This window comes from Rhea pennata, chromosome 5 (genome assembly GCF_028389875.1).
Source record: "Rhea pennata isolate bPtePen1 chromosome 5, bPtePen1.pri, whole genome shotgun sequence".
NCBI lineage: Eukaryota > Metazoa > Chordata > Aves > Rheiformes > Rheidae > Rhea > Rhea pennata.
The window spans coordinates 38176194-38204098 of NC_084667.1; the positions used below are offsets into that span (position 1 = coordinate 38176194).

A 27905-nucleotide genomic window follows, 5' to 3' on the forward strand; every position below is an offset into this window, starting at 1 on the left:
GTGCACGCAGCTGACGGTCAGGCGGTGGGGCTGGGTGCTAGGGAAGTCCTTTGCAAGGGCACTGGCTAGTCCGGAGGCATCGTTAGGGTACCTCTGTGGGACTTTGTCTAAGACGTTTGAGGTAGCTATGAGAGCTGCAGCCTTTCAGCCTAATTTCCTTAAGTTCAGTTGCTTGGATTTTTGCTACTACCCAATTAAAATTTATATTAGCTGTAACAAATTAAATGAGCTCTGCAAGTTTCCGTTCTCCTTATTAAACAAGCTTTTCCAGTTTTAAAATAAAGGCGAGCCTTAATAAAGCCATTCTCGGTTAAATGTTTCCTCTGCAGGATGAGAGTTCCTCAAATGAATGAGGGCTCTTGAGCTCAGTTCAGCATAGCGAAGCCTAGACGAGGCTTAAGCTTGAGAAGGACATTTAAGAAGAGCTCAGACCAGTTACGGTGCAGGGAAGTTGCTGGTTCCTTGCAAGCTTTGTAATTCAGAAGGCAGTGTAAGACGTAAGACGAGACCTGCCCGAAGTTACGCTGAGTTAGCACGTAACTGTGTAAACTTGTGCTTGAAAGTTTCACCTTCTTCTGAAGCATCTTAGCTTGATCCTGTTCGGAGACTGCATAGCCGAGAGAGAAGAAATAGCCCTTCTATGCAGGCTTTACCTCCTGCCGGGCACGGAGCACAGGCTCCTGAACGCAAGGCTCTGGGTGCTTGGAAAAGAGGGCGGCAAAGCCTGGCCCAGGCGCGCTGGGTGTCTGCCTAGAGCCAGGCTGAAAAGCAGCAGCCCCGGCCTGGCGCTCGGCGGGGACCAGCCTCTCGCTGCCGGTGCTTCCCCGGGCGCATGGGGCGCTGCACCCTGACGCCTCCGCTTCGCCCGGGGGCGGAGGTGAAGTTGACCTAGGAGTCCTGCAAATCATCTGCTAATAAACCCATTATAAAGGGCAACGTTTTCTGTAATGTGAAAGATAAATAAAGGAGGTGCCGCATTCACGCTGCTTCATTCTCTGCCTCTTCCCGTGGGTAAACACCAGCATTATATCCCAAATAAAGCCTGGGAGAGGAAGGAAACCCCGACCCGCTGCTCTCTCCCGGTGACGCAGGGTTACGTGGCGGCTGAGCCAGGCCGGACCCCCAGCCCCATCTCCAGGCTGCGCTCCCCCGCGCCGGGGAGTCTGGAGGCGTTCGGTTTGGCTGACGAGAGCCAGCGGCTTTGGCCCAAAGCGCGTAGCAGAGGCTGCGACAAGGAAGACGCCGAGAGGCGGCGATGGGCTCCAGCTTGCTAGCAGGGTTAGCCCACGGCTCGCAGAGGTCGTGTGGTGCTCAGGCGCACGCGCGACTGCTACAAGGCCTTTTGCTGCAGAGAAAAGCCAATTAAGATGTAACTGCCGCTGACGTTACCCTAAGCTTTTTCACCTATCACCACTTCAAAGAGAAAAAAAGAAAAGCAGAGGGAAACAAATTATGTACTTGCAATCTAAGATTTATACAGGGTGCGTTGTTGCTTAGTCCATGAAAAGATCAAAAAAAGGAGAGCTTTGAATAAAGATCACCTACAGGGAACACTGGACTACTAGTATACCCACCACCACCCCCAAAAGAGAGGATTTTAACAAGCACGGCTCAGGTCCAAACGCGGGCACATGCACCAGCACATTCGCAGAGGCTGCTTGCTCAGGCGTTCCCAGGCAGCGTTAGGAGGGCAAAGCGCTGCGCCGGGCTCTCCAGTGGCTCTGTAAGCTGCACCGCTCTATTTCCAGCGCGCTCTGCTCTGCATTTCCAGCCTTGGTGGAGCTGAGCTGGCTGGGAAGCCTTGTGGTTGCGCAGACGGCCTGGCATTCGTTGGGCTCCTCTCTACCCTGGGACACGGCGGTGCGCAGGGTTTCCCTTGAGCGGCCAGGTACCGGCGAGAGCGTTGGCTCTGCTGCAGAGAGGCCCCGCCGCGGCGGCGGCGCTGGCCGCTTCGCCCCGGAGGAGCTGCTCTGGGGGCGGCTGCGGTCGGGAGCTGCTCCCGCGGCCGGGGGCGCGCGGTCCAAGGGCAAACGGCGGTGAAGGAGCCGAGCGCCGGGCGTTTTCCGGGGGGCAGGGGGGCGAGGGGTGGCCCTCATCCCTCAACTTCTCCACAAGTGTGTGTGTGTGTGTGTGGGGGGGGGGTGGGCACACCAGCCCCCTCCCCACAGGGCTCCGGCTTCCCGCGGCGCTCGCCGAGGAACGGGCCGCAGGGGCCAGCCGGTCGGAGGGAGGGCCAACAGCTTGAAAAATGAGATAAAACGAAACGAAACAGAATAAAAACAAGAATAAAATGCCTCTGAAGCCGAAATGACCCCCGGTCGTCACGACCGGGGCCCCTCCCAGCCGCGGTCCTGTTGCTCCGCGGGGCCGTCGGGAGCCCGGACCTTCGGCCTCTGAGCGATCCCGTGCTTTGGGGTATATGCAATTTTTTCCCTTCCCCTCCCTGTGTCTCAGTGAATGTGTAATGGCTTTACGACTTCCTCCCGGCGGAGCCGAACCCCTCCTCTGCGGGCACGGGGCCCGCCCCCCGCCTTTCGAGTCCCTGAGGGCTTTTATTTCGGGATTTATCCGCCCCCCACCCCACCCCCCGGGGGAGCTACGAGCCGCCCCGACGCTGCCGCACGGAGCCTGCGGCCGCGCCTGGGACGCTCCTCGCCAGCCCCCGTCCTCGGCGCTGCCCGCCGCCGCCGGGGACCCGCACGCCAGCGGCGGGGGAGGCTCCACGCAGCCGTCCGGGGCTGGTGGGGGGCCAGAGCGGGGGCTGCTGCCGGGGGCGGCGGGAGCAGGGGGCAGGCGGGAGCCGCGCTGGAAGCGGGGACGGGCCCCGCGCACACGCGAGCCTTCGAGCCGTCCGTGCGACCGTGCCCGCCGCCCCGGCCGGGGGGGCTGAGTGTTTGAGTTTTTTTTTTTTTTTAACCTTTCTTCGGGGGGGGGGGGGGATAAAAAAAAGAAAAGGAAAAAAAAAAAGCAGCACATCCTCAGCTTTTTGTGACTTGCAGTTTCCCTTTCCCACCTTGTGAGTCAGTGAAAGGCCACGGGGACTGTAAGAAAGGGCAGGACGTCATCGCTGGGAGCGCTCCCTGCTCCCGTCCGTTTTTTTTTTTTTTTTTTTTCCCCTCCCCCCCTTTCCTTAGTCAAAGCCCTTATCGTGGCCCGGTTTGCGTCAGGATAACTGGGACGGTCCCAGGCCCCGGGCTTGCCCGTGCTTCCTCCCTCCCCACTGCTGCCTTCGCCCCTTGGGCAGTGGTTGAAGGGTCCCCGGCCCCCCCCCCCCAGCACCCCAAGAGTTTACTTTTCTTTTTATCCCTCCCCACACACACACACTGTAACCAGCCCAAACACCCAGGCAGACGGTGGCTTGGGGGGTTGGGGGGGGGAGGGCAGCGTGACACCCACGCGCTGACCTATGCACCTCCTTCCCCCCCCCCCCCCCGGCCAGCTCGGTCAGCCCCGGCCCCATCCTCGCGGCCTGGCGCCGGAGACCCTCCCCGGGCCGGCTGCCGCCCTCTCGGCCCCTCGCGACGGGGGCAGCACGCGGTGGGAACAGCCTGAGTCAGTCGGACGAGACCCGCCGGGCTGCGTGGGACGCGGGACTCACTCTCCGTCGGATAAATATTAGTAAACTGAGCGAGGTGGGCGATGCAATGCTGCTGAGTAACACGGGGCTCGTCCCTGCTCCGGCGCTGCCAGGAAAGCCCTGAGCTCCCCTCCCGCTCCCCCCAAAGCACGCCTCGGCCTCGCACTGCCTCCGATGCCCCCCCCACGTTATACGTGCGTGCGTGCGTGCGTGCGTGCGTGTGTGTGTGTGTGTGTTCTTTAGGGAGTAGGAAGCCGAAACCTCCCCAGGCTGCTGTTCAGAGGATGCTTTGAACCCCTCACTGAGGCTTGTTCCCTGCGGAGATGGCCCGGGGCTAGGCTATGCTGCCCAGCCATGGTCCAGGCTGTCACCCGTGCATCATGTCCTTGGGACAGTCAACAGGCCTCGCAGCCCCCCTCCCCCCAGCCTTGTTTGCATGGCAACAAAGCGCCAAAATGCAGTATTTTGGTGCACTGCGCTTTCCTGTAGGTGGTTATCAAGCATCAGCTTAGTAAGCCTGTGGTGCATCCAAAAAGGGAGAGGTCTCCAACTGGCATGTGTTGGAAATGTGGGTCCCTGTGCTGCAAGAAACTAACTTTTCCTGCACTATCAGCAATATCGCCCCCGAGAGCAATTCCTAGCCCCCTGACTTGCCGAAACCAGTCCTTGCCACATTTTTTTCCCCGATAATGTATTTTTTTCCCATGATTTTTTGACTTGGTCAGTGCTAAGCCACGTGGACTGCGCTAACAGCAGGGCGAGGCGCTGATTTTTTTTTTTTTTTTTAATGATGGCTACATGCATAAGGAAATCATTCAGATGATAAGAGCGCGAGCGGAAAGACAAACGCCTACGCATCCTACTGGCCCTGCACCCACAGAGGCGAGCTGCATGTAACAGTGAACACGATTTTTTTTTTTTTTTAACGGTCCTTTTGAAGCAAGGTGTGTGCAAACAGGCCGAGTCCCGCAGCTGTCGTGCACGAGGCACTTCCCTCCAGATGGTCCTTTTACTGCTCCAAACCTGCTGCCTTTTGCTTTTTTCCCTTTCCTTTTCCCTTCCTTTTTCCTTTTCTTTTTCTTCACGGGGTCGCTCTTCTCGAAGCGGTGCCCATTTCCTCTGCGTGAGGAGCTGTACCTGTTGTGTCTTGGCTCCCTATCAGAAGACAGAAGGCAAAAAGCGCCGCGTGCTCCGCACGCCCAGTCTGGGCGCCGGGTCCTGGGGTGGGGGGGGTGCTGGCTGCTTTTTGGGTGGGAGCGCTGCTGTTTTATAGACCGGACTAACATCTGTCTGGAAAATCTGGCCGAGGAGCCCAGCAGGTGCGTTAATCGTGCAGGGGTGAAGAGGACGCGAGTACCCAAGGCGAAGGCGCAGCCTTTGCTTTGCTGGGGGCGGGGGGAGGGGGGGGGGCAGGCTGCTCGGGAGGCGTGGGGCGCCCCCGGGCAAAGGCCAAGCTCCCGCGGGGGGAAAGGGGCAAGCGGGTGATTTTGGGCACAGATAAGGGGGGGCAGAGGGCAGCGGAGGGAGGTGAACTCGCGGCGGGGGCGGGTGGGGGGAGGGGGTGAGGACACGGGGTTGCCGCGGGCCGCCCCGCGCCGGCGCGGCCCCGCGCCCGTCGCCGCGGCCTCGGGGCGGCGCGGGGCGGGGCGGCTGCCGGGGGAGGGCACCGGAAGGCGCCCGGCGCTGATTCATTGCGATAAATCGGCGGCGGTGCGGCGCGGCTCGGCCAGTACCGCCGGAGCCGGGGCCGCAGCGGGAGGGAGCCGGGGCCGGAGCCGGAGCCGCCGCCGCCGGGGAGGATGAAGATGCCAGCCGAGGTGATCCGCGAGGGCGAGCTGGAGAAGCGCAGCGACAGCCTCTTCCAGCTGTGGAAGAAGAAGCTGGTGGTGCTGACCAAGGACAGTCTGAGCCTCTTCCCCGACGGGCACAAGCGGGCCAAGGGCAAGGAGCTGGGCTTCGGCTCCATCCTCAAGGTGGACTGCGTGGAGCGCACGGGCAAGTACATCTACTTCACCATCGTCACCAAGGACCGCAAGGAGATTGACTTTCGGTGCCCGGACCAGAGCTGCTGGAACGCCTCCATCACCATGGCCCTCATCGACTTCCAGAACAAGCGGGCCATCCAGGACTTCAAGAGCCGCCAGGAGATGGAGCAGGCGGCGGGCACCCAGGAGCGGCGGCTGGCCCGGGCGCCCTGAGCCGCCGCAGCGCCCCGCACCAGGTGGGGAGCTCGGCCGGCGCAGCGCGTCTCCTTTCCTGGCCTCCTTTCTGCTCCCCCTTTGATTCTCCCTTTGCTCCTTTCTTGCCCCCCCCCACTTTTTTTTTTTTTTTTTTTTTTTTTTTTTTTGCTTTGCTCGCCGGGACCCGGCCGTGCTCCCCGCTCGCCGCGGCGGCGGCTCCGGCGCAGCCCCCGGGGTTTCGGCGCTGCCCAGGCACGGCTCGGGGGGGCCGTGGGAACGGCGCCTGTGCCGGTCCCTGGGCGCGACTAGGCCAGTAGCTGGCGGGGGCGGGGGTGCGGTGGGGGAAATGGCAATCAGCAGTGCTTTCCTTCGAGAATTGATTATAAACATGCCAGCTGCAAAAATATATGCTGAGCGTTTGCTCTCCCTTTAAAGCCCCTGCTTTGGTCCGTGCTGCTCTGTCTATTTAACTAATTGTTTCATTTATATTCATTTATTTATTCATTTATTTTGCTGCCTTTAGAACATACCGCTGGCTGGTAACCAGATCAAGTGTCTTGGACTGAAATGGGACAGGGTACCAATGAAGGAAAGCGAAGACGAAAGCTGGAAGCCGCTTGGTTCTCTCCAAGCCTGTTGAGGCTGCTGAGCAAAGAGCCCCGAGCTTTGCCTGAGATGCATTTTTAAAAAGAAGAAAAAAAAAACAAAACAAAAAAGGAAACCAAAGACTTTCGAAAGGACTTCTAGCAAAGCGCCCACGTGTTTTGAGTGGCACTGCTTTGCCAACGATTATCTCCTATTTATGAGATGCAAACAAGAGTCAACACTGACTGGTGGTGTTTTAAAAACAATTTAAGTTATTTGTAGTATCTATATTTGTATTTATTTTGATGAATGTCTTTCAGCAGTTATTAGTCTTAATATTGCTTTTACATTAATATGTCCATTCCAAATAAATTACTTGAAATGTTCACTTTTTATTACCATACTTTGTGGCGCAGTAACTTTTTATTGACACACATTTGTGGAGCGGACAGTGGTGTAATGCTTTAGAAAGAGGGCTACGCGCACCTTTTGGGGGCTCCAGATGAGGCTGTGGGAGGTGGAGAAAGCCTAGATAGTGCTTCTGCATTTGAGCACAGCTCAAGGGGCAGAAGGGGCAGGGAGAGGTGCTGGTGTCCAGTTCTGCTCAGAGATGGAAATACCGAAGGCTGCTAGAGACTGGGACATGTGCTCATTTTTGAAGCGCTTTCCCATGTAATCCAGTAACGGCAAGTTAGTCCCAGTTGTTCCTAAAGAAAGTGCTGGAATTACCTGCAGTGATAAAATGCTTCTGTCTTCTAACAACCTGCATCTCTTCCCCCAGTCCCTCCATAGTTCGGTGTTACACAAAGGCAGAAAAACGGCTTAGTCATTTTAGACTAATACAGGGCCGAAGGTGAACAGGATGCCTGCGCTTTGCAACGTGGAAAGCGAAATTCCTGGCTTTATCGTCTTCCTGCACCTCTACAGCTTCAAGGTCTGTTAAACTGCTACGCGATAACGTGGGGAAAAGCTGAGACGAGCTTTTTCCCTATAGCCCTGTGACTGAGAAGCTTGGGGAAACAGCTAAATCTTTGAGAAAATTATGGAAATTTTATCTGGTGAGGCTCAGTTATTGCTAGTGCATCTGTGCTTCCTTGAGAGCAATGCTGCAGCACAGGCCCCCGTTGCCCCGACGGGGGTATGGGGATGGTGGAGCGGTCTGCAGGAAAAGAAAGAAAAAGACTACGAGTTTATCAGGTGAGGTGAGACTACTACTGACGTTAGCTTCAACGCAACAATTTCCAACCGGTAATTCCAGCCCCCCCTCCCCCCAAGTATCAGTAAAATTCTTGCAGGAGACTGGATAGCTTTAGAGGAAACTGCAAATTTATTTAATTACAAGCAGCTTGTAGTAAGAGCAAGACAGAGTGAGTATAGGAGAAAAAAGGAAAGCTTTCTGGAAGGAGGGCGCCCGCGCTTCGGGGAGCACGAGGCACAGTCTGGCAGCGCAGCGCGCTGCGTCGGGGCTCGGCGTGCCCCCGCGCCCGGCGCCGGCCGGCCCTGCTCTTACAGGGGCTGCACAGGAGCTAAGCGTGGATGCGGCCAGCCTTTGGCCGTGACATTTGTAGGCTTTTAGCCCCAATTCCACAATAGCAAAACAATTTCTAGAAGTGCGTTTAAAATAGCAGCACCGGCCTTGTGCTCAAACGCGGCTGCGCTCCCCCGTTTTCTTTGGTACTGCCGGAAAAAGAAAGGCCCGAATCAGAGCTGAAGTGCTGGCTACTAATCCCCACGGTTTTGGTGAATCCAGCTGGGAATGCTGCCCTACAGCAGCTGAGGAGCCGGCCCCGCGGCTGCCGTGCCCGCCGAGACGGCGGCGCCGTGCGGGGGAACCCGATAGCCCCGGGGCTGCCACGGCCACCAGCCAGCTGCAGCCCGGCGACCACGGGGCTTTCGCAGACCAGCTGTTTTCTCCCCATCTGCTAACCGGCCTCTAGACACAACTGTCGAAGAAATGCAAAGCATTATTTAAATCATTTTATTCCAGGAGTGCAGAAGCAAAAGGAAATCTCGAACACGACGTTTTTTTAAAAAAATTATTACTTCAATGGAAAAAGTAAGGGAGTGACTTTCTTGTGGCTGAGTTACAGGCCTTTTCTCTCTTTCAGCGGGATGTTACTCTTTAAAAGGTACACAAACAAGCCTATGTTGACAATTAATTGCAAATACCCAAAGGAGGAGACTCCGAATTGCTTGTACAAAACGCCGCCGATGGCTGGCCCCACCGTCCGGGTCAAGGGCTGAACCGAAGCGCAGATTCCCAGCATGGTGCCTAGGGAAGATGGCAGAGACAAGAGCGTGTCAGACTGAGGGCAGCTTGTCGGAGCGGAGAAGAGCCCCCTCCTTTGCCCCGATGCCATTCCTTGCAGTATCTGGAAATCAAATAATCTCTTCTGTTAATTTCTAAAGTTGCAATCACAGTTTGCTAAGCCGGAGGCCTCCTGGAGGCAGGGGACTAGCTGCCACCTTAATGCCTTATCGTGTGGTTCAGCTGGCCACCAGCCCACCTCCAAGGCGCACTGATGTTCACCCTCCTCCTGCAGCCAGGGCTTGCGGTGCCTTTGGAGCTACAAGGCGCCTCTGAAAGTAGCACGCTTAATAGGGCTTGTAGCTACGGCCCGGAGCTGGAGGAGAGGCAATTTCTAGGATAATGCCCAAGACTTCCAAATAAATCACAAATGTTTCTGCTATCTTAATTGGAGGCAGAGGGTTGCAGAGGGCCTTGTTGCCCCAGAACGGCTACCACAACTTAGTCTTGCACACGGGACAGAGCAGCAGCGCTCAAGGGCTCATGAGAGGCAGGAGGCTTAGGTCTAACGCTGTCTTTGAGAATAAATAAATAAAACTGCAGCTAGAGACTACCCCCCTTTGAGATAACGCCCCTGGCAAAGAGAAGGGATGTTTCAATTTGAATGGGAACATGGCCCGGCAGGTCCCCCCTGCCAGCAACGCACAGCTCTGCACTGCTGGGGGGACCCCGCTGCCCGGGGCCCTGGGAGGAGGGTGAGCCGGCAGCGGGCGAGGGGAACCCGGTGCCGCTCAGGAACATCGTTTTTCCATTCTTCTTAATCACCGATCTGTTTATGGGGCTGGTGGCACGGGCTTTCTGGCCGCGCGAGGCCGCGGTGCCGGGGGACGCAGGGACGCCTCCCCGCTCGCCAGAGGATGAGGATGCACGCGCGGCACCTAGCCCGGCTGGGGCACCTGGGGCGCCCGGCCCCAGCTCAGCCAGGCGGGGGACAGCCGAGAGGAAACGGTGCTCGGACGCGGGCCGGGGATTGCGGCGCTTTTAGCGGGGCGCAGGGCGCTCTCCGTGGGAGAGCCGGGGCGCGCGGCAGCCCCAAAGCACTGGGTGGGAGCGCGGCCCGACCCTTCGCCGACGGGAACGGGCCCACGGCCACCCAGCTCTCCGGGCAGGTTTTGCAATTACCTGCCTCCCTTGAGGGAGCTGAATTAGGCTAATTGCTACGCACAACTGCCAAGCTGGCTCTTACAACCGAGGAGGCGCTTCCCCTTGCCCCCCCTTTTTTTTGTTTGTTTGGAACAGAAATCCCTTCTCCGAGAAGGCTGGGTGCTCCCTTCGCACCTCTGTGGCAGTCTTGTTTCCGAAAAAGATGAACTCCAACTGGCTTCAGTTAGACCCCTCGATTCAGACGCCCTAGAGATTTGAGACACGGTGACCCTCAGCTTTGCAGCATGGGTGTTACAAAGCCGTACGCGCGACAGAGCCTCACTTACTATCAGACCTGCACGCAATCGCTGCACCAGCAAAAGTTTTCTGCGCCCTTCTGCTCAGCCCCATCAAAAGCAAAATTTTCCCTTCCTGCCTTTGAAGAGGAGGAGGGGAAAAAGAATCAAAGGAAAATGAATGAAATCATTTCCCCTCGATTCCCTTCAGTGGAAAACCCCAGCGATAAAGCAAAAAGCAAGCGGCAAACTCATCAGCAGGAGGAAACAACTGCAGATAGGTCCCCAAAGTGGCAAGATCAGCGCAAGGGATGGCACCACCCGTGCGGCCACCAGCCCGCATCTGTTTCCTTTCGGACACCCCCATTTCAGGAGGCAAGGGTGACTGGGCGCCTCGCAAGGGCGGCACCCTGGCCGTGCCAGCTCCGCGGCTAGACGGCCACCCCCGCGCGGCCCAGCCTCCCGCCCGCCGGGACGCCCCAGCCAGCACCCGCCGTGGCCGGTGCAACAAATTCCTGCGGGCTCTGCTGGCCCCAGCTCGGGCCCTGCCGGCAAAACGTCCGCGAGGGACGGCCGCACGTTCGGAACCGGCACGGTCAGCGCTTCCCCCGCGTTAACTGAAAGTCTTTGCAAGTCAACTCGCGGATTTTTGACGTGGCGACGGTGAGGGCTTTTCAGAAAGGCAGACTCAGGTGCTCTCCAGTAGTGGGGGGATTACGAAAACTCCCCCCAAATGCCCACTTTGCAGAGCAAGTTTCAGGCTCGTCGAGGAAGGAGACGAGTTCTGGCTGACAGACGGGTGGAGCAGCAGTTGCCGTGCGGTGCCACCCACGGCCAGAAACGGATGGGAGGCATTTTAATAGCTGCATTTCTCTACGAGACACCCACACCGTCACTGCAAGCAGCTGCTCCGGGGAGCCGGCTCCCAGGGAAATGGCTCTGCTGCGTCAGGCATTCCCGGCTTCACTCTCGTCCCTGCCTGGATGGCTTCACAACGAGCCCAAAAATATCAGAGGCTTGTAAAGATGAGGGTCAGAGAGAAATGGTGCACACAGAGTTTTCCCCCAACACTGTGATTCTCCATGCCAGGAGCATCCCTCCTGGTCACACATGGTTTTATACCAGCCAGAGCTCTACAACTTGCACCATGTGGGCTTGTACCAGTGCAGAAGAGACCGGTGTGATAAAGCCCCGGAGAGCCCACAGCTCTCCTGATGTGAAGTAGGCACATCTCATACCCCACCCCAGCTGTCCACAATGCCCCGTGGGTGCCTCCATCCGGCCCCGAGACCATCAATCCCATCAAGTCGCGTGCTGACCTCATGGCATACGCAAACGGGGACAGGGATGAGGCAATGCAACGCGTTTTCCCCCCTGACCCAAGTTAGCCTCCGGGTTTTAACAGAAGAGCGACGCTCCATTTTTCCGCACAAAGCCCTTTTGAGAACAGCCTGGACCAATTCCAGCTTTGCTTTATGCTTAAATGCCATTTGCTGCACTTCCCCCCACTTCTTCCCTTCTCACTCAACATGGCTCGAGGTCGTGAAACAGCAATTTTCCTCTCTAGCGGAACCAAGGGCCTGGGACATCCCAGACCGTCAGTGGGAATCGAGCGGGCTCTGCTAGCTGGTGGCATCACATTTAGAAACGGCATCTACTACAGATGCTGGGAGCCTGCAGTCTTCGCCTCTGCGAATAGACTACTGAAATGACGTTTAGAAAAGCTGTTCATCCAGAAGCATCTCAAAAGTGCTTTACAAACATCACTAATGGGCTGCACAAACAGTAAGTTTGGTTCTTGGTAGGGTTTTTGCAGAGGTATTGACTCTGGAACAAAGCTGACTCTGCTGAATCGGAGATTACGGATAATGGTGCTGTGGGTTAGTGGCAGCTTTTTGAGGAAACTCCTGTTACAAGAGCAAGGTTTATTTGGCTGGGGACTTGACTTTGTGCCTCACAAATAGGACTGATGGGCATGATCTGACAAAAGCGTGGAGCCTGACAGCTAGCACTGTCTCGGGGGGGGGGAGGGGGTTCACACCAGGCTTCAGAAGATGGCAAAGAGCAGTCAAACGTAGGGGCCTAAGTTCCCTTTATAGCTGGCAGAAAGCAGCAGATGTTTCCAAAGGGCGATCCAGAACACCCAAGCGAGACGCCTCAAGTTAAACGGCATGAATGAATACTCTCTCTTAGTCATCGTCACGCCGGAAAAGCAGCTTTGAAATATGATTCTTGGATTGATATTATATCTGTAGCACATCCTCCTTGCAGTCCTTCTCACCAAGGACATCACAAGGCTCAGCCCAGCCTATCTCCCTGCCCCAAGTGTATTTACAGAAACCACAAATACTTTTAAAGGCGGTGCTTGTGACACTGCTCGGCCTGAAAGAGGCCCTTTGCACTTAAATATATGCTGCTGTGTTCTGGCTCCAAGGCAACTGGATGTCTGCCACAAATGCACCCAGTGTTACATGACAGCAGCGTGACTGCACAACCTGGGAAATACAGCAGCCTTCAATCTCCACCCAGCTAGTTAGCTGTCCTGCATTGCATGTGCCTGCTCAAGTCTGTCCACCTCAGTTTTATATTTCTAAGCAAAAGGTGAGAGAAAGGGAAACGTATTCACAGTTCCTCTCGGACCCCCTGAATCATCTCAACCTAGGCACACAGGGAGCCTTCTGCGGGAAACCGTGCTTGATGTGATGGGCCAGCACCTCAGCACTCCTCCCGCAGAGCACCTTGCTGAGCAACCTTACGGCTGGACTCTGAGCTGGGAAACACCAGCCTGACTCAGAAAAGAGAAAAGCAGACAGAGATCGGTCTAATCTTCATGAGTCTTACCAGTGTCGGAAGCGGGGACGGACTTGGTGAGGATGCTGTCCGTGATGGTGGTCAGCGTGCTGAAGGCGAACACCAGCGGCACCGCGACGATGCAGTAATGCAGCACGTTCCTCATCAGGGCCTAAGTGACAGGACAAAATATACTGCGGGTTATCAGAGAGCCAGCTCCCGAGCAAGCACTTCACAGCAAGAAAATCATCGTGTGCCAAACCCATGGCTCTGGTCAGCTGAGAAAACCCCGAGTGACTTACAACAGCGAGACTCTGCTGCTTCAGGGTCTCCTCCACCCCTCCCACCCCATTTGTGTGTAACGTGTTATTTTAAGCATGCAACACAAGTAACAGATGATAGTCTACAATGTGGTAGCATGCTCTGTAGCACTGCTGCGAGTATTTTTAGAGGCTGGGAATAAGCAACGTCCTCATCACACTCTTCCCCCGGTCTCCTGTCTCTTGTCCAACTCCTAAGGAAACGCTGAGCAGCTGATGCATGTGGTTTACTTCAGGAAGTCTCCATTACTTATACAAAACAGCCTAGAGAAGGTACTTCAGCTCATTACCATAAATAATTAAAACTAAACTAAGCTTGTCAGAATAACGAACACAGTACATTATGCAATGCGGTACCGCTGGGATTTCTAATCCTGTTCTTCTGCTTGCTTGCTAATAAATTCACTGAATTCAGTAATCTGCAGTGGGTCTCCTGGCCCTAACTGCACATTAGCGAGCATAATTAGGGAGAGTAATGATTCTGTTATTGCACATATTCTTAGCGGAGACATCCCTCCAGCTGCTTAATACTTAAACAAAAGCAGTGAGGATCCCTAAGCAACGGACTAGGGCTGCTCTGAATTCATTCGCAAGCCCTGCTGGTCAAACGAATACATGTCTTCGGGCATGAAAAGGAAATTCTCTTTTTCTTGGAAGTTTCTGGTCCCCACTTCAGTCTCAAGATGTATTATTGTGGCTGGAAAACCCTTCTGCCACTGGTTAAGCCAGAAGTTTCATTCACTGGAGCTCTCTCGTAGTATCTGGCAATGCCTCTCGGCTGCAGAAGATGGGGAAGCCTGGAGACATCGCTATCTAATGACCTGGAGACGTTGAGGTTTATTCCGAATTGCATTCAGATGATCCCCTCTAGATTCACGCGTAGCCGAGTTTCTATCCTCGGAGGAGCTCTTTGCCTAGGTTTTGGTTAAGGACTAGGCACTTCTGGTTACGGCGCTGGAGAACAAAGGCAGAGGAACAAGTCTCTGGTACCTAAACGTTCAGACAGAGGGAGAGCACTACCCCTGCTAGGGCAAATGCCGTTGCAGGACAAGGCAGAGGTCACAGGAAAAAATAGCTTTAACCCTCCCCTGCCTTCTACAAATTCCCTCCTGGGCATTCTGGAGGCTGAAGGAAGCGGCCAGAGAGAGCTGAACCAAATCTGCACCCCCCCTGAATAAGATGAAAAGCTAGGAAAAATGTTTCCTCGCTCCCTCGAGGCTCTGCACCAACCAAGTCGGGTAAATCCTGGTCTCTGCTAGTCATCAGATCCCAGCCTTTTAAAGCAGATTTAAGCACATGTGAAACCCCCCGTGCCGCCGGCAAGCCCTGTCCGCACTCGCGCCCGGCACGCAGGTGGAAAGCAGCATCCGGGCCCCCTCGCCCCTGGCACCCACCCCACCCGCGCGCTCGGGGCCCTCCCGCCGCTGCGATGGGACTCGCCCCGCGGGGACCTCCTCCCTCAGGAAAACCACCCCCGAAACGGGTGTCTTCTCGGCAGCCGCTCCGACGGAGCGCTCTTCACCACGGCCTCCCCGCGCAGAGGGCCGCAGCTGCCGTTCCTGGGAGCAGTTCCCGCGGGAAGCCGCTGCTCGCCCTCGTCTCCCGGCCGCGCTGCCGGGATGCCCAGAGCCCGGCAGGCACTGCCTAACCCCCAGCTCTAAAACGAACCTCCAGTGGCCGTTTCCCTTCCCTCCCCACCCCTCTCCGGCCCCAGCTCGTCGTGCTTCTCCGCGGGCATCTGGGCCAGCGCCATTTTCCGGTTACTCTTGAAGACGGGCGCCAACCCTGGCCAAGACAAATGGCAGTGGGTAGCATCATGTATCCTCAGACCAGGAACAAGATCAGTCCCTTGCTGCCTTCTTCCCCAGACGCTCCCGGCTCAGGGGAATGAATTAACCAGAAAGCCCCCAGAGAACGAAATCAAACCCTTGCTGCTCCACTGCAGCGTATTACCAAAATGACTTTTCCTCCCAGCACCTTCATTTATTTTGACGGCAGCCCAGGAAATGCAGGAGCCAAGGGAGACTGAGGCAGGATTTTCATGCAAATCTAGTGACTCAGAACGGATTTACAAGTTTCTGCATAGGATTTTTGGTTTTTAAATCCCCTGAACTATCATTACTCATGCACTTTTCTCTCGCACCTTAGAGCAGCGCTGATGCTGAGCGCGGTCACATTTGCACGGGGTGTGGGAGAGCCGGTTCCCTTCCCGCAGCCCGGCAAAGCACGCGGGGCGCCGCGCGGGGCGCCGCGCCGAGCGCGATTTCACGCCGAGCCTTACCATGCCCAGGCCCACTCCCGCGAAGACGAGGACGCTGAGCCGCAGCAGGGTCCTCTCCGTGCAGAGGCTTGTTAGTTTTCCAATGACGAGGCCCTGGACAACCTGGGGAAGAAGCACATTAGGTCCCGCTTGTACCAATTTAAACAAAGCGCCAGGAGAGCTGCCCCTAGCGCTTCGAGCAAATGGGAGGCAGCAAACGCGCCGTCGCTTTTTTGGAGAAAAGGTGCTTCATTAGCACAGCAAATGGCTGAAATACCCAATTCACGACTTTGAGCATTTTTGTGTTATAAATCTGTCTGGTCAGATTAAAACCCTCTGCTGAGGGTGCCTGTGTGAGTTTCCCGTCACCGCCCAGTCACTAGCACTGATCAGAATGTCCTAAAGACACTTGCAGATACAAATGAATTTTTCTGACGTGTATTTTTTTTTGTACAATACAATTCATATTGGTTTAAATTGTTCATTTCTGGCAAGTTCTTCAAAAGAAAAATTGTACATTTGTATGCAGAGGAAGAAAATGCCTCCTTTCCTGCAACTTTTCTTGCCCTTATTTTAAGCTGTAAGTATACAAATTGGGTGGTTTGTCCTATTTATACAGGAAACAAGTACAAGAAACAAAAGGATAATCTCCTGCCCCAAGAGTTTGCACAAACATGAAGGAACGAGCAACTGGATCTGCAGATTTTAAATAAAAACTGGAGGTGAGGGAGAAGCAAAAAAAAAAAAAAAAAAAAAAAAAAAAAAAAAAAAAAAAAAAAAACTAAGCTCCAGGAGCATTTTGCTTTCACAGCTCTCCAGAGAGCAGAGATTCCCTCTTTTTATTCATCTGTGCTGCCTCTCATGCCTGTCAGGTGCTGTCCTGCGAAACGAGCCCTGGGTGACTGGATTTCAGGGGAGGTTCAGATAGGAATCACCTGAGCTTTCCTTGCTTTGACCAGGTTGGTTTAATTTCAGCAAAACACTCTAACTTGAAAGAGCAGCTCTAATGCAAAAAATACTTTGCTTTCCACAGCAGCTCTGTTCTCCCGGGTTCTCCCCACCACGGCAAGTTGCAGCGGGCGACCTCCTGGCGTCCCTGCTCCGGCGCGGTCACGCTGCCGCGTCCTCGAGACCGGGGCTCCCGGGCTCCGGTGCCGGGCCGGGCCAGCCGCCTGCCTTGCCGTTGCCCAACGCAAAGACCGACGCCAGCTGGAAAACTCCACAGCAAGGGCTGACGGGTTACAGGCAGCCGCGGCAGGTCTTGCCAGCCGGGTGAGCCAACGCACTCATTTAAGATGAGTAAAAAACTGAGAAAACAGCAGCGTGGGAGGGGGCTACCGAGAAGGCGTCGTCCCACTTCCGCAGTGAGGGTGAATTAACTCTCGGGGACCTAGTGCAGCGTGGTGCGGGGCTGACACGTGGGGCGACACCGAGCCACCCCAGGGCCGCAGCAGGAGGAGACTGACAGCAACTGTGGCTCCGCTCGGGGCTGGGTGGAGAAGCAGCTGAGCAACGCTTCGCTAAGCTGAGCGCTCCTAAAACGAAGAATCACCGTTGACTTTTTGCATCCCCCCATCCCTGGTGGCGGAGCGGCCCGGCGTGCCCGGCTGAGTCACGCCAGCTTGCCCGGCAGCACCCACAGCTGGAGCTGGAGGCGAGCCCCACTGCGGTGTGACCTGCCCCAGCGACGGCACGATCCGGGCTCCAGCTCAGCGCTGAGCCATCCGAGAGAAGGAAACGTTTCTCAATGTGCCCAGACTTGAACGGCATATTTAGTCGGGATACACCGCGCAGGCACGGCCCTGACCCTGCCCTCCTTTTAGTCATCAGGGTATATCATCAGCTATGCCCCAGAGAAGTCTCATCCGACTACCGTGGGACTGGCTTGGCCAGAAAGGTCTCAGTCAGTAAATGTGAGCACATAAATGCAGGAAGTAGGGCAGTTGCAACAAAAGCACATTTTCAGCAGGCAGAATTTGTGAGCAAAAAGGACCATGTCCTCATTTGGTGTCAGGCAGCAACATCCTGCTGAAACACGCAGAGCAAGACCAACTCGAAGACTGGGCATGGGGCAAGCGGCTGATCTTGACTCTTCTCAACAGCAAGCATCAGCCCAAGTCCCTTGCTTTCCTGCTGGGCTAAACAGCAGTCTTTGGGTTATACCAATTGCAGGCTCCGTATATTTAGCCTCCTCACTGGTTATTCTACGCCTTTACTGGCTTTCGCTGGTGGACTCCTTCCTGCGTGTGGCCCCTTCCAATTCATGTATAAGCCATAGGCAGGTAGGCTCAGTGCCTTGATTTTGGATACCATCAAACCACCATCTTGACTGAGGCCCTGGATAATGTTTCCAGTCACTGGGAGCTAAGCACTTGCTTCCACTTAGAATTTAGACATGAAAATATGTTAGAAGAAATTAGCTCTCTAAGAGAGAGCTTTCCTGAGTCATAGATAAGCTCAGAGAATCCCTAGAAAGAGTTTAAGAGGAAGAAAAATCTAGAAAAATGGGGATGAATGACTTTGTATCATCCAGGGACATCTGCATGACAATCATCTGCGAGTTGCCCCGAGCTTGCTGTAATTCTGAATTTGCTGTTCATTTCTCAGCGTAGTCATGCCAGCAATTTTCCACGGGCAGGCAGTCACCCGACCTGCGTGAGCGGCGCTTGCTCGCGCACACCCATTCGGAGAGGAGGAAACGGGAGGCGGCTCGTGTGCGCTCTCCCATGCCCAGTTTCGGAGGCGCGCTGCCTGCGGGCAGCTGCGAGCGCGGATTTCGGGGCCAGCGGAGGTGCCTTGGAAGACGTACGTGGCCTTCGCTGCTGGGCAGACACGCGCCGGTGGCGCTGCAAAGGCAGCAGTGGTGGTGACGTGTCCCCCTCGCTGTTTGCATCTCCCGGGCGTTGCGGGTGCACGCGAGCCCGAGCCCGCAGCGGGCCTTCGCCTGCTGCGTTTCACCTCGCCCGCACAGCGCTCGCCTTCGCAAGCCGAGCTCCTTCGAAGCGCCGGGAAGGCAGGCCGTGCGCCTCAGTGGAGCGCGCTCTGCCACCGCTCTACAAAGGGGACAGGAAATTGTTTGCAAGTGAAATAACACTGACTGCCCGTGGCTGTGTACACATGTCACGGGGAAAATGAACTGGTCTTTTCTCTTCCTGCTGCCTTGAAGGCTCCCGATGAATGCAGAGGAACAGCAAAAACTCTGTCTCCTTCCCTGTTTGCTCTCTTCTCGCTGGTGATTTGTTCCCCCGGTTCAGCTGATCACTCAGAAAAATAATCACCAGTGCTAGCACTATTTGGAAAGGAAGCAGCTCCCATTAGCTTAGAAGAGCCTATTAACACATTTTTTTTTGTTAACCTCATTATCAACTTTCATAAATCATGTGCAGACTGGAAAAGACTTTTACTGGCTTAAGGCTGAAGGTGCTAATTTTGGGAAGACTTTTTAATGACAAGGCAGCAGCCTTGCTGCATGCAGTTGCTGCGCTGATGAGCAGGACTAGCATCCAACAGTAGCAAACCTCACTGGCAGATGCCAGATGAGTTACAGAGGGAAAGTGCGATGTACCAAGATTACCAGCTGGTTATCCATGCTGGTCTGTGGTCCTCAGACACCAAGATTATTTCTATAGATCCTTTCATGAGCCCTAATCAAAAGTCTGACATAGTCAAGAAACAAAATACCCATTTACACAACAGTGTGGAAATGAAAAGACCGGAGAAGGTCTGACAGCCAGACACTGTGCAGGCCAGATAAGCTGGTGTAGCTCAGCAGAGAAGACGCAGGGCCCCAGCCCCGGTGTAGATAGTGTGAGTCACATTACAGGCCGCCTCCCACACAGCGGACCTCTATCTCGCCTTTGAGTTTTTGCTGGGCTGGCAGTTCCCAGGCTCAGAGCAGAGCTGGCCGGGGGTGGGATGCACAGGTGGGCACAGAGGGGAGTGGATCCGAAGGGACAACAAAGATCAACGGACTTCTCTTTATCGACTTAAGGTGGTGAAAAATCTTGCACTGGCCTGTGGGGGGGGAACAGAAAAGACTCTCTCTCTCTTTTTTTTTTTTTTTTTTTTTTTTAACCAAAACAGAGAAGTAGGCTTTGGAGAAGTAGCTCAGGTCTTGCAGAGCTCCACGAGGGTGTCAAGACTGGAAGGAGAACATGCTGCAAGGCCCAAACTGCTGAGCACAGCACTTTGCCCAACAGGGAAAGAAGAGCATGTTTTGCAAACGCCAGCCTAATCACCCCCCATCCCCCCACCCCGAATTAAATCCTTCAAAGCAAGGAAACTGGAGAACTTTCTGTTTGTTGTTGTCAGGTCCTTTCCCCAAGTGGGTTTTTCCCCTAGGCATACCTGGCTGTAATTAAATCCCCAGCTCTTTAATCATCTCTTTTGCTGCACAGAGAGGAGGAAAAAAAAAAAAAAAAAAAAAAAAAAAAAAAGAAAAGAAAAGCAAGAGGGACAGACGGGTGATAAGATGATAGGCAATGTAAATCTCTCCTCCAGGAATCTCTCTCATCTCTTCAGCATCACTGGGTACGAACTTGTCCCTCCAGAAACTGCACAGCTAGAGGTGGAGTTTGTACAACAATACAAATTCAAAGCAGTAAATACAACAGATGTCTTATGATTTTTGATCCTCAGGGTAATAAATATCTACCCTTTTGTCCCACCCGGAGTTTTGGTTTGGTTTGCTTTGCTTTGTTTTTGGAGAAAAAGTTCTTAAGGAAAAGTTTCCCTGCCCCCTCCTGCTGTTTGAAATCTAAGCATCAGATGTGACTGTAGCTACTAACCAGGGACTCCAGGTATTTCACTTGCCTAATCCTCCAGCAGCATATCCCAAGCAGATACTACACTGGGACTTTCTCCATGTTACTGAGTTCACCACTCCAGAACAAAAGAACCTGGTGCCTAGGCCTCTTTCTGCCTGTTATGCACAATTAAATGGTCCTCTGGAGGGAGGGAGAACGGCATCTCTCACTCCTGGGCATTCCCATTACGAGGGAAAGTTTGTTCATGTCCTTTCTGGGACGAGGTGACTCTGGACCCACAACCCCAGAGGACAGTGGGATTGCCTCCCTGACGGGCTCTCAGACCTCTTGCCCGGAGACCCACCAGCGATCAGACAAAGATGCTTTGAACTTATCATGAGCTGGGAAATTCTGGTAATGCAAGTCACCCGGCGCAAAGGCACCCTGCTTTCTACAGCCGTGCCCTCATTTCGTTATCTCCTGTCTGACTCCTCCTCCTCCTCCTGGATTTACGCTGGCACAACCACTGCTACTTGCCAAGCTTGGCATGACTGGGATCACTGCAGAGCCCAGCATTGCTTGAATTACCCTGCGCTTCTTATTTTCCCTTTACCATCTGACCTCAGCCCATTCCAGCTTTGGCCGTATCCCATTTTCTAAGCAGCCACTTTATTTCCTAGTGAAGCTGCTCTTTGCCCTGCTGTTGGGGCGCTGCACTCCTGTGCGTGCTCGCGGCCCCTGAGCTTGTCTCACCCTTCGCCGAATTGGCTCTCAGTTCCCTTCTCTCCTCTCTGCCCCCAGCTTTCACAGCATTTTAAGCCTGCCCCACACTTTCCAAGATCCTTTGCTATTAGATTATGCTCTGTGCCTAACTGCAAACAGATGTGGCTGATGATAGCTTCTTCTTACTAGTCATGAAAAAAGAAAGAGGGAGTAAAAAATTACCCTTTCAACTACTTTGCTGTTGGAAAGCACAAGCCAATGGTCAGCGGAGCCAGTGGGCTTCCCACACAATATTATTTACTCTCGCATGCCAAAACATTTTGCACAGGAAGGTTAGCAGCAAATTTGCAGATGGAGCATTGGAGACAGAGAACAGATAAGGCAGCACATCCAAGACGAAAAGCAGGACAGCGGCAGAGTTTGGAGCAGTAAAGTGATGCTAATTCCTAGCCCAGTGCTTCATCCACAGTCCAGTAAGCCTCCGCTCCCTGGGGACAGCATGGAAAAGTACACCTCTGATAACTTTTACAACAATACATCCACAGACATAGTGCAAGCTGTTAGCTTTTGGCCACACAGGTCTCTCCTAGAAATATCAGGCCCTGAGCACGCTGTCTTGACCATGCTTGCAAGTTTGCAGCCATGGCAGATCCTGTTGCTACAGCTTAGAAAGTCCCTTTGGGAAACACGTAATGTTTTGTTAGCTTTTTGGAGGAAAGACAAACTGTGTAAGGAGAGCTGGGGGAAGGAGGACCCTGTGGTGGGGAGGACCAGGGGAACCAGGGGAAATGGCTGCTGGGACACCATGCATGGCGGGGGCTAGCAACCAGGTGCCAAGCGTACAGGGCTGCGAGGACAAAACCCACAGCCAGAACCGGCTACAAGCGCCATTAACTGCTGCTGCGTGGGCAAGAGCTCCCGGGGCAACTGTGCAAGTGAGGAATGAGGACGAGAGGCGCTCCGGGGAGAAGCTCTCAGGCTCCAAAACCCACCTCCTGGAGGGACTTGGAAATGCTTCCTGTCAAGCTGAGCACTGGGCATCTCCCTGAATTTCGGGGGCCCGAGGGGTCATAAAGTGATAAGATGGGACCAAGGCTTGGGGGTGCCAGATGTCATCCTCAGAAGGGTTTTGCCAGTGAAACAAGAGGGCTATGTACTAACTGCTCGTAACACCCTCTGCCTGGAAAGAGGGTATTAAAAACGTTACCACCACCTGTGGAGCCTGTGTTTTTGCACCAGCATTCCCACAGACAGAGGTGTTTTAGGTACTGATGACAAAGCACCGAGTTGCCAACTTAACGCTGAGCAGACCACTCAAGATCGCTCTCAATCTCCTTTCTAGCTGCTTCGCAGCTGGCTCGAACTGGAAGAGCAGTGAGAAACACAGATGTTTATGGTATGTTGGCCACCTCTCACCACAGTAGGTTAAATGAGGCTGAGAAGCTGAAAAATAAGGTTAAGCAATTGGAGCACAATATCCTTGGGGCAGGAAAGGAAAGCAGTGAGAGGCCATCAGCGCTTGAATCATTCTGATATTGCTTTCTGGGCTGGGAAAGAAGTCTTTTTTTTTTTTTTTTTTTTTTTTTTTTTTTGCTAGAGAAGATGCCAGTTTCGACAAGAGTAAGGTTTGATTAAAAAAAATAGAAATTACTTGGGAAATCTCACTAAAAGTGCTAACATATTTCACCATTCGAGGGCCTGACATTAAAAATGACAAGGACACTAAGATTCTCAGGGAACCCAATGATCTGAGGAACAGGGGCTTTATACGGCCAGTGGCTCACATCAGGCATAAGCTACTTGTCAGCTTTGGTGCCCTTGCCCAGTCTTAACCCCAATGGGCCACAGTGGTCCCAGGCTTCACTCTCCTCTAGGCACATTTTTGCTCAATGCCCTTCAGGCTTCTCTCATGCTGACCCCATGCATGACATCAACTCCCACCAACACCCATAAGCGCCCACCGCCATCTCTTCTTACCACTCCGCCACATGACGTAACCAAAAAGACAAAAATGAAAGACCCGTCCGCAGAGCACAGGGCAGCCACTGCTTTTCACGCAGCCACGTGTGGTCTTACAGTAAGAAACACGCTCCCCGTCTGCCTCTCCCTCTTCGTCCCCAGCTTTCCACTTAAACTGTGTGCTTTTCAGACAACGACGGCCTTCTGAATTCTGCCTTCCAGGCCTGCAGTAACACAAATCACTAATATCGCTAAAGGTTGCCGGGAACCGCTGGCCCTGGCAAGGCTGCCTGTGCATGCATGACGTTCAGGAAAGGGCTGGGTAAGGGCTAGGTGGATGCTTGCCCCTGGCTGGTAGCCTGCACACGTATGGCATGTGCAGGCAACACAAGGGCATGGCCACCACCCTCGCCCCAGCAGACATGGCCCTGCCGCCGTTCCCAGTGTCTGCAGGGAGGCTGCAAGTAGACAGGACACAGCTCCATTTTTATTTCCCCCTCCATTTTTGTGATGTGTCAGCACCCACATGTCTATAAAAGTGACCGTCAGCAGGTCCAAAGAGAGACACTCATGGGAGGGTCCTGCTCTAACATGGGAGCTCAGAGCAAGTCGGACAGAAGGTGAAAAAAACCACAATACTTTACAGGAAGGCAAACTAAGGAACGAGAAATCCAAGCTGAGGAGCTGGTTGATGAGATTCACTGAAAAGGACATTACTGGTGTTATGAGTAAAGCTATAATTTACTCGGTGAAGTGGGTAAGCCAGTCAGCAGATATTAATCACCATTCATCCACATAGCCTGGTGGAATTCAGCTGCACCTTTATCTGCACACATATCTCCAGCACTACGAGTTGACTGTACAACCGAAACAACAGTATCTGAAATGCCAGTGGAGGAAAGACGGAGGTATACAAGTGTATGGGCGCAACAGGACAGAGCTGGCACACATTAGATCCCCTCCATGTCTCCTTCATCAGAGGAACCTCAACAGAAAGTAACTGTAACACATTAACTCCGTACAGGCACTGTCTACAACAGACACCTTTGGACCATCTCAGTCAGAGACCTGACCTGGAAATAAGAACACAAATCTCATGTTTAAAGCCAGATCTTCCTCTGGAGGAAGTATTGCTGATTTGGACTAGTTGAGCATTTGGTCCTGCATAAACTAGAGCAGAGGCATTCATAATCATAAAGGTCAGTTTTAAAGTGGATAGAAATCAGAATCGGAAACCAGTGCTTTCCAGGTTTTCTGGCAAGAAGGCATTGCTGCCATCAGAAATCAGATGTTCTGGGCTTAAAAAAAAAAAAAATACCAGCATGTAGTTTAACCCTTCCTTTTCTGGTGGTCTGACAACAATCTGCAATGTGGCATCACGAGAAAGGGAAGTTTCTTTGTACCGTGAGATCACTTCACTCCTGTATTTCTGATGTCCAGAGTCATGCATAGTAGAATACACGCAGCAAAACAGATAGAGACTGCAAGGTTGCCATAGATGAAAGAAAACTGGCTGGCTGACAAGAGCTAATTTCTATGCCAAATGTCCCAAGGCAAAGCCTCCCCAGTGAAGCAGACATTGCACCCAAGCCTGCAGACCACTAGTGGATTAGAGCACTTTAATAGGTACTTCACTCTTGGCCTCTACGGGATGAAATCCAAACTATGTGTGACTGTTTGAAGGATCAGGTCTTTGGTCCGCACTGACATCTGGTTATCTGCTACGAAGCAGAGTGAATGCTGTAGTTTCCTAATCTTCCAAATTTGTATCCATATGGAGATGCACCAACACATTTGATTATAGCAGTCACATACAACAGGAATTTAACTGACTCAGCCATGCTTGCTACCTCCTCTACTAAGGCACGTGAAGCCAGAGCAGATCCTGTGTTACTGGCAAAGCTAGGGCAAAAACAAGTTGTAAAGAAGGGAGCTAGAGTTGCCATTTCACAGATGAGAAGCTCCTCAAAATCACACAGGAACTCTGCAGCAATGCCTGGCAAATGAACACGGACTTAGTAGCAGGACCACGTTCCCTCAGGATATTGCTTGGCTTGCATTTCTACCTCGAGGCTGGCCTATCTGTTGCTCTATCTGCAGAAGTATTAGCCTATTCCTCCCAAAGGCAAATTTATAATGCAGCACCTTCATTTTTGATCTTGTTCCTGTCTAATTCAGCTGACTTTTCCATTTTGCTCATTTTACTAGCCATGTCCCACTGCCATTTTTGAGTCACTTTTTGATTTTAGGTAGCACACAGCAGAGCTAGGAATACATTTATATGATTTTCATATCAATACTGTACTGAATTTGGGAGAACATTTGTAGAAAAGGTAGCAAGGTGCAAATTAGAAAGCAGCATGGCAAGAGAAGGACTTTCACTTCACTTACCATTTGAAGGACACCAAAATATGACATCAGGTATCCAGACTGCACTGCTTCCAAGCCAAAGAAATCCATAGAGATGATGGAAAACATAATCAGGAACAAACCTAGAAGGAAGGTTAATGAAAAGTATACATGAATACACACTGCATATAGTGGCCCAGACCTGCTCTCGGTCACCTTCGGTGCTAGCCAGTAGCTCTCCCTGGGGTTACAGTGGCTGGGGGTAAACACGAGCAGAATCCTATTCAAATCAGTCTATTAATTTAATCTTTAAATGTTAATTTTTTATCCCTCTAACTTTCATCTTTAAATAATGTGACTATGTAGGCTGTAGATGCAACTGTTTATTATGAACGGGTAAATATTTTTACCATCTAAGCCAGACTAATCATTAAGGCAGCAAGAAAATATTTGTTCAGACAAGACTGTAACCATAAAATAATCTGATTGGATTCCTCATTCCTTTTGCCTAACTTCAGATTTCCACCACTGGGAATGCTGCTTGGGAACTAGGCTGGAGACATCAGATTAAATACAGTGGTTTCACTATACAGCTCGTCAGTGACTGCAGTGGCACGTGGCACTTCTCTCTCAGGGACAGATAGTGGTGTCGACACAGACGCACAGTTAGGGAAGGACAGACAGAAACAGCATACACTGGGTCTGCTTTTCAGCAGAGGCAACTTCTGGAAAGCACAGTGGAAGATGCCCACTCAATCTCATATAGAAATACAATAGCACGCATTCCCCCCGCCCCAGCATCCACAAAACCACACACACACACACACACACACACACACACACACACTCTGTCACACATAAACAGCCATCAAATTAGAAGTGTTATGACTAAACATTTCTCTAAACAACGGGGAATGGCGTGTGAGACTGCTGCCTCCCCTGATGTCTCCTGCAGCTCAGAGGTGCTAACACGGTATGAAATTATGGCTCTCCGCATGTAAACGTCCACCTGGTGTGAGCGCCGAGCAGCGCGGATCCTGCCAGGGAGGCGGGAGAAAAGCGGGTGACCCTCAGAGGTCCACTCCTGCCCTGCTTCCTAGGATCTTCCAGGGCAAAGAGACTCAGTAAGGGGGGAGTTACCATCCTTTCTTTTCTTAACGGTAAGAAAACAGCATACAGGAAGCAATGTGCGAGGACTGAGAAGACAGATTGTGGCCTGGCATGATGACTAATTAACCCTGCAACGCAGAAACGACCTTGCTTGTGCCTCCTGCAAGTGTGAGGAGAACCATCCCAGATTGCTGACAGCGATGCTGTGCACACATCGTTCATTTAACCTACGACAGGCAGACAGTGCAACTCATTTTACTTACATTTAGATAGGTAAATGTGTTTTCCAGTGAAATTCCACAAAAGGAGACACTTGAACAAAAAGCTTTGGGGTTGGTAAGAAGAATCACATCCCAGAAGTGGCTATTTTTCCATGGTAACAGAATGAGAAGGCAGAGTGATCAGCCTAACTGTCCCTACGGCACACCACATCCATTTCTATCAGTGCACAGCGTATCAACGCGCTCACTTGTCCCTGTCAGTGGTGCACGTGCAGTTACAAATATATCCCTCTGAGCATCTCAGTCCTTTGTCTTGAGGACTGCTACCCTCACAGAAAGTCTGCCCAGATACCACCGATCCCTGGGGACACCTCTTCTACTCCTAACAGCCTGGTGGCCTCCTTGGGGAAGGAGAAGGCAGGAAGGCCACTGCGCACTGTTCCTCTCCACATGCTCTGAAGAAGTTGCAGGGGAGTTGGGCGCTGGCTGAAATCTATGGATTCGCCCCACCCATTGGCAGGGAGCATCCTGTTGCCATCCAGTTACTTTGAAATCACTCTCCGCTCAAGCCAGCTTAAGGTAACGTGCAAATAAAAGTACTTACTCACCACAACCAAAATAGACAACAGAGTTGCACGTGTTTATAAAAGACACACATGAAGAAATGAAAGAAAAACCACACTTTGTTACATTCACAGTAAGATTAGATCGAAAAAGGCACTCTGCTTTTATGCAGCTCCCTCTCTGCTGGTACCACCTAGGAGGGATCCCACCTCCCTACATACCCAATGCTTCTTCCTGGTCCAGCGCGCCAGCTTTTACAGCTAATCTCCCCTTTGAAGTCCTTGATCTTTTTCCCTCAAAATAGCTGAGTCCTTTCTTGAGCAGGAGATAGGATTTCTCCTGACTGAAGGTAAATGCTGCGTGACTCCCCTGGGGAGATGCACCCCTCTATGTAGGGTCTAAATAATGGTTGAGCTCTTCAGAGCCTGGCATGAGAGGGACAAGCGACTGGCACTGGGCAATATAAAGCAGGTATGTGGCTTGCAATACTTGGTAAGAATGAGGATTTGGGTGATACATTCAAAAGTACCAAAGAGAGACATTTTCACATTTTATTTCACATTTTTAAACAAAAACTGGGAATCTCTAAAAGCAATCAGTGGCTTTGGGAACACCAGCTTTGCAACTCTTCCTTGAACAGGTGAGCACTTAGCTACCGAAAGCCTTTCTCAGCCCTCCTGAAGCACACTGCCCAAAGCAATGGGATGCACAGATCCCAGGCACCTTGTAAAATCCTGGTCTGTACATGAAAACGTGTCCTTAAAAATGAGACAGGGGTGCTAAAGTAATCCCATTAAAGCTAGAGCCTTCAAAGGAATTAGGCAGCCAAAGATTA

The 27905-nt window shown here is 52.9% G+C and overlaps 2 protein-coding genes across 2 annotated transcripts in view; one reads left to right on the forward strand and one right to left on the reverse strand.

Moving 5' to 3' along the window:
* Positions 1 to 5292: 5292 nt before the first annotated feature.
* PHLDA2 (pleckstrin homology like domain family A member 2) lies at positions 5293 to 6743 on the forward strand. The gene is made up of 2 exons (XM_062576947.1): positions 5293 to 5798; positions 6281 to 6743. The coding sequence occupies exon 1, from the start codon at positions 5377 to 5379 to the stop codon at positions 5773 to 5775; it is 399 nt and encodes a 132-aa protein (XP_062432931.1). The 5' UTR covers positions 5293 to 5376; the 3' UTR covers positions 5776 to 5798; positions 6281 to 6743.
* A 1597-nt stretch (positions 6744 to 8340) lies between these two features.
* SLC22A18 (solute carrier family 22 member 18) overlaps positions 8341 to 27905 on the reverse strand; it is a 61283-nt gene continuing 41718 nt past the window's right edge. The window contains exons 7-10 of the mRNA XM_062576328.1: positions 25218 to 25318; positions 15421 to 15522; positions 12871 to 12991; positions 8341 to 8614 (exon numbers count right to left, since the gene is read on the reverse strand). Of these exons, the coding sequence (XP_062432312.1) occupies positions 8427 to 8614; positions 12871 to 12991; positions 15421 to 15522; positions 25218 to 25318 (512 nt within the window). The 3' untranslated portion in view covers positions 8341 to 8426. The remainder of the gene's footprint in view (positions 8615 to 12870; positions 12992 to 15420; positions 15523 to 25217; positions 25319 to 27905) is intronic.

Coding starts and splice junctions, on each gene's coding strand:
- PHLDA2 (XM_062576947.1), top strand. CDS start 5,377: ATGAAGATGCCAGCCGAGGTGATCCGCGAGGGCGAGCTGGAGAAGCGC.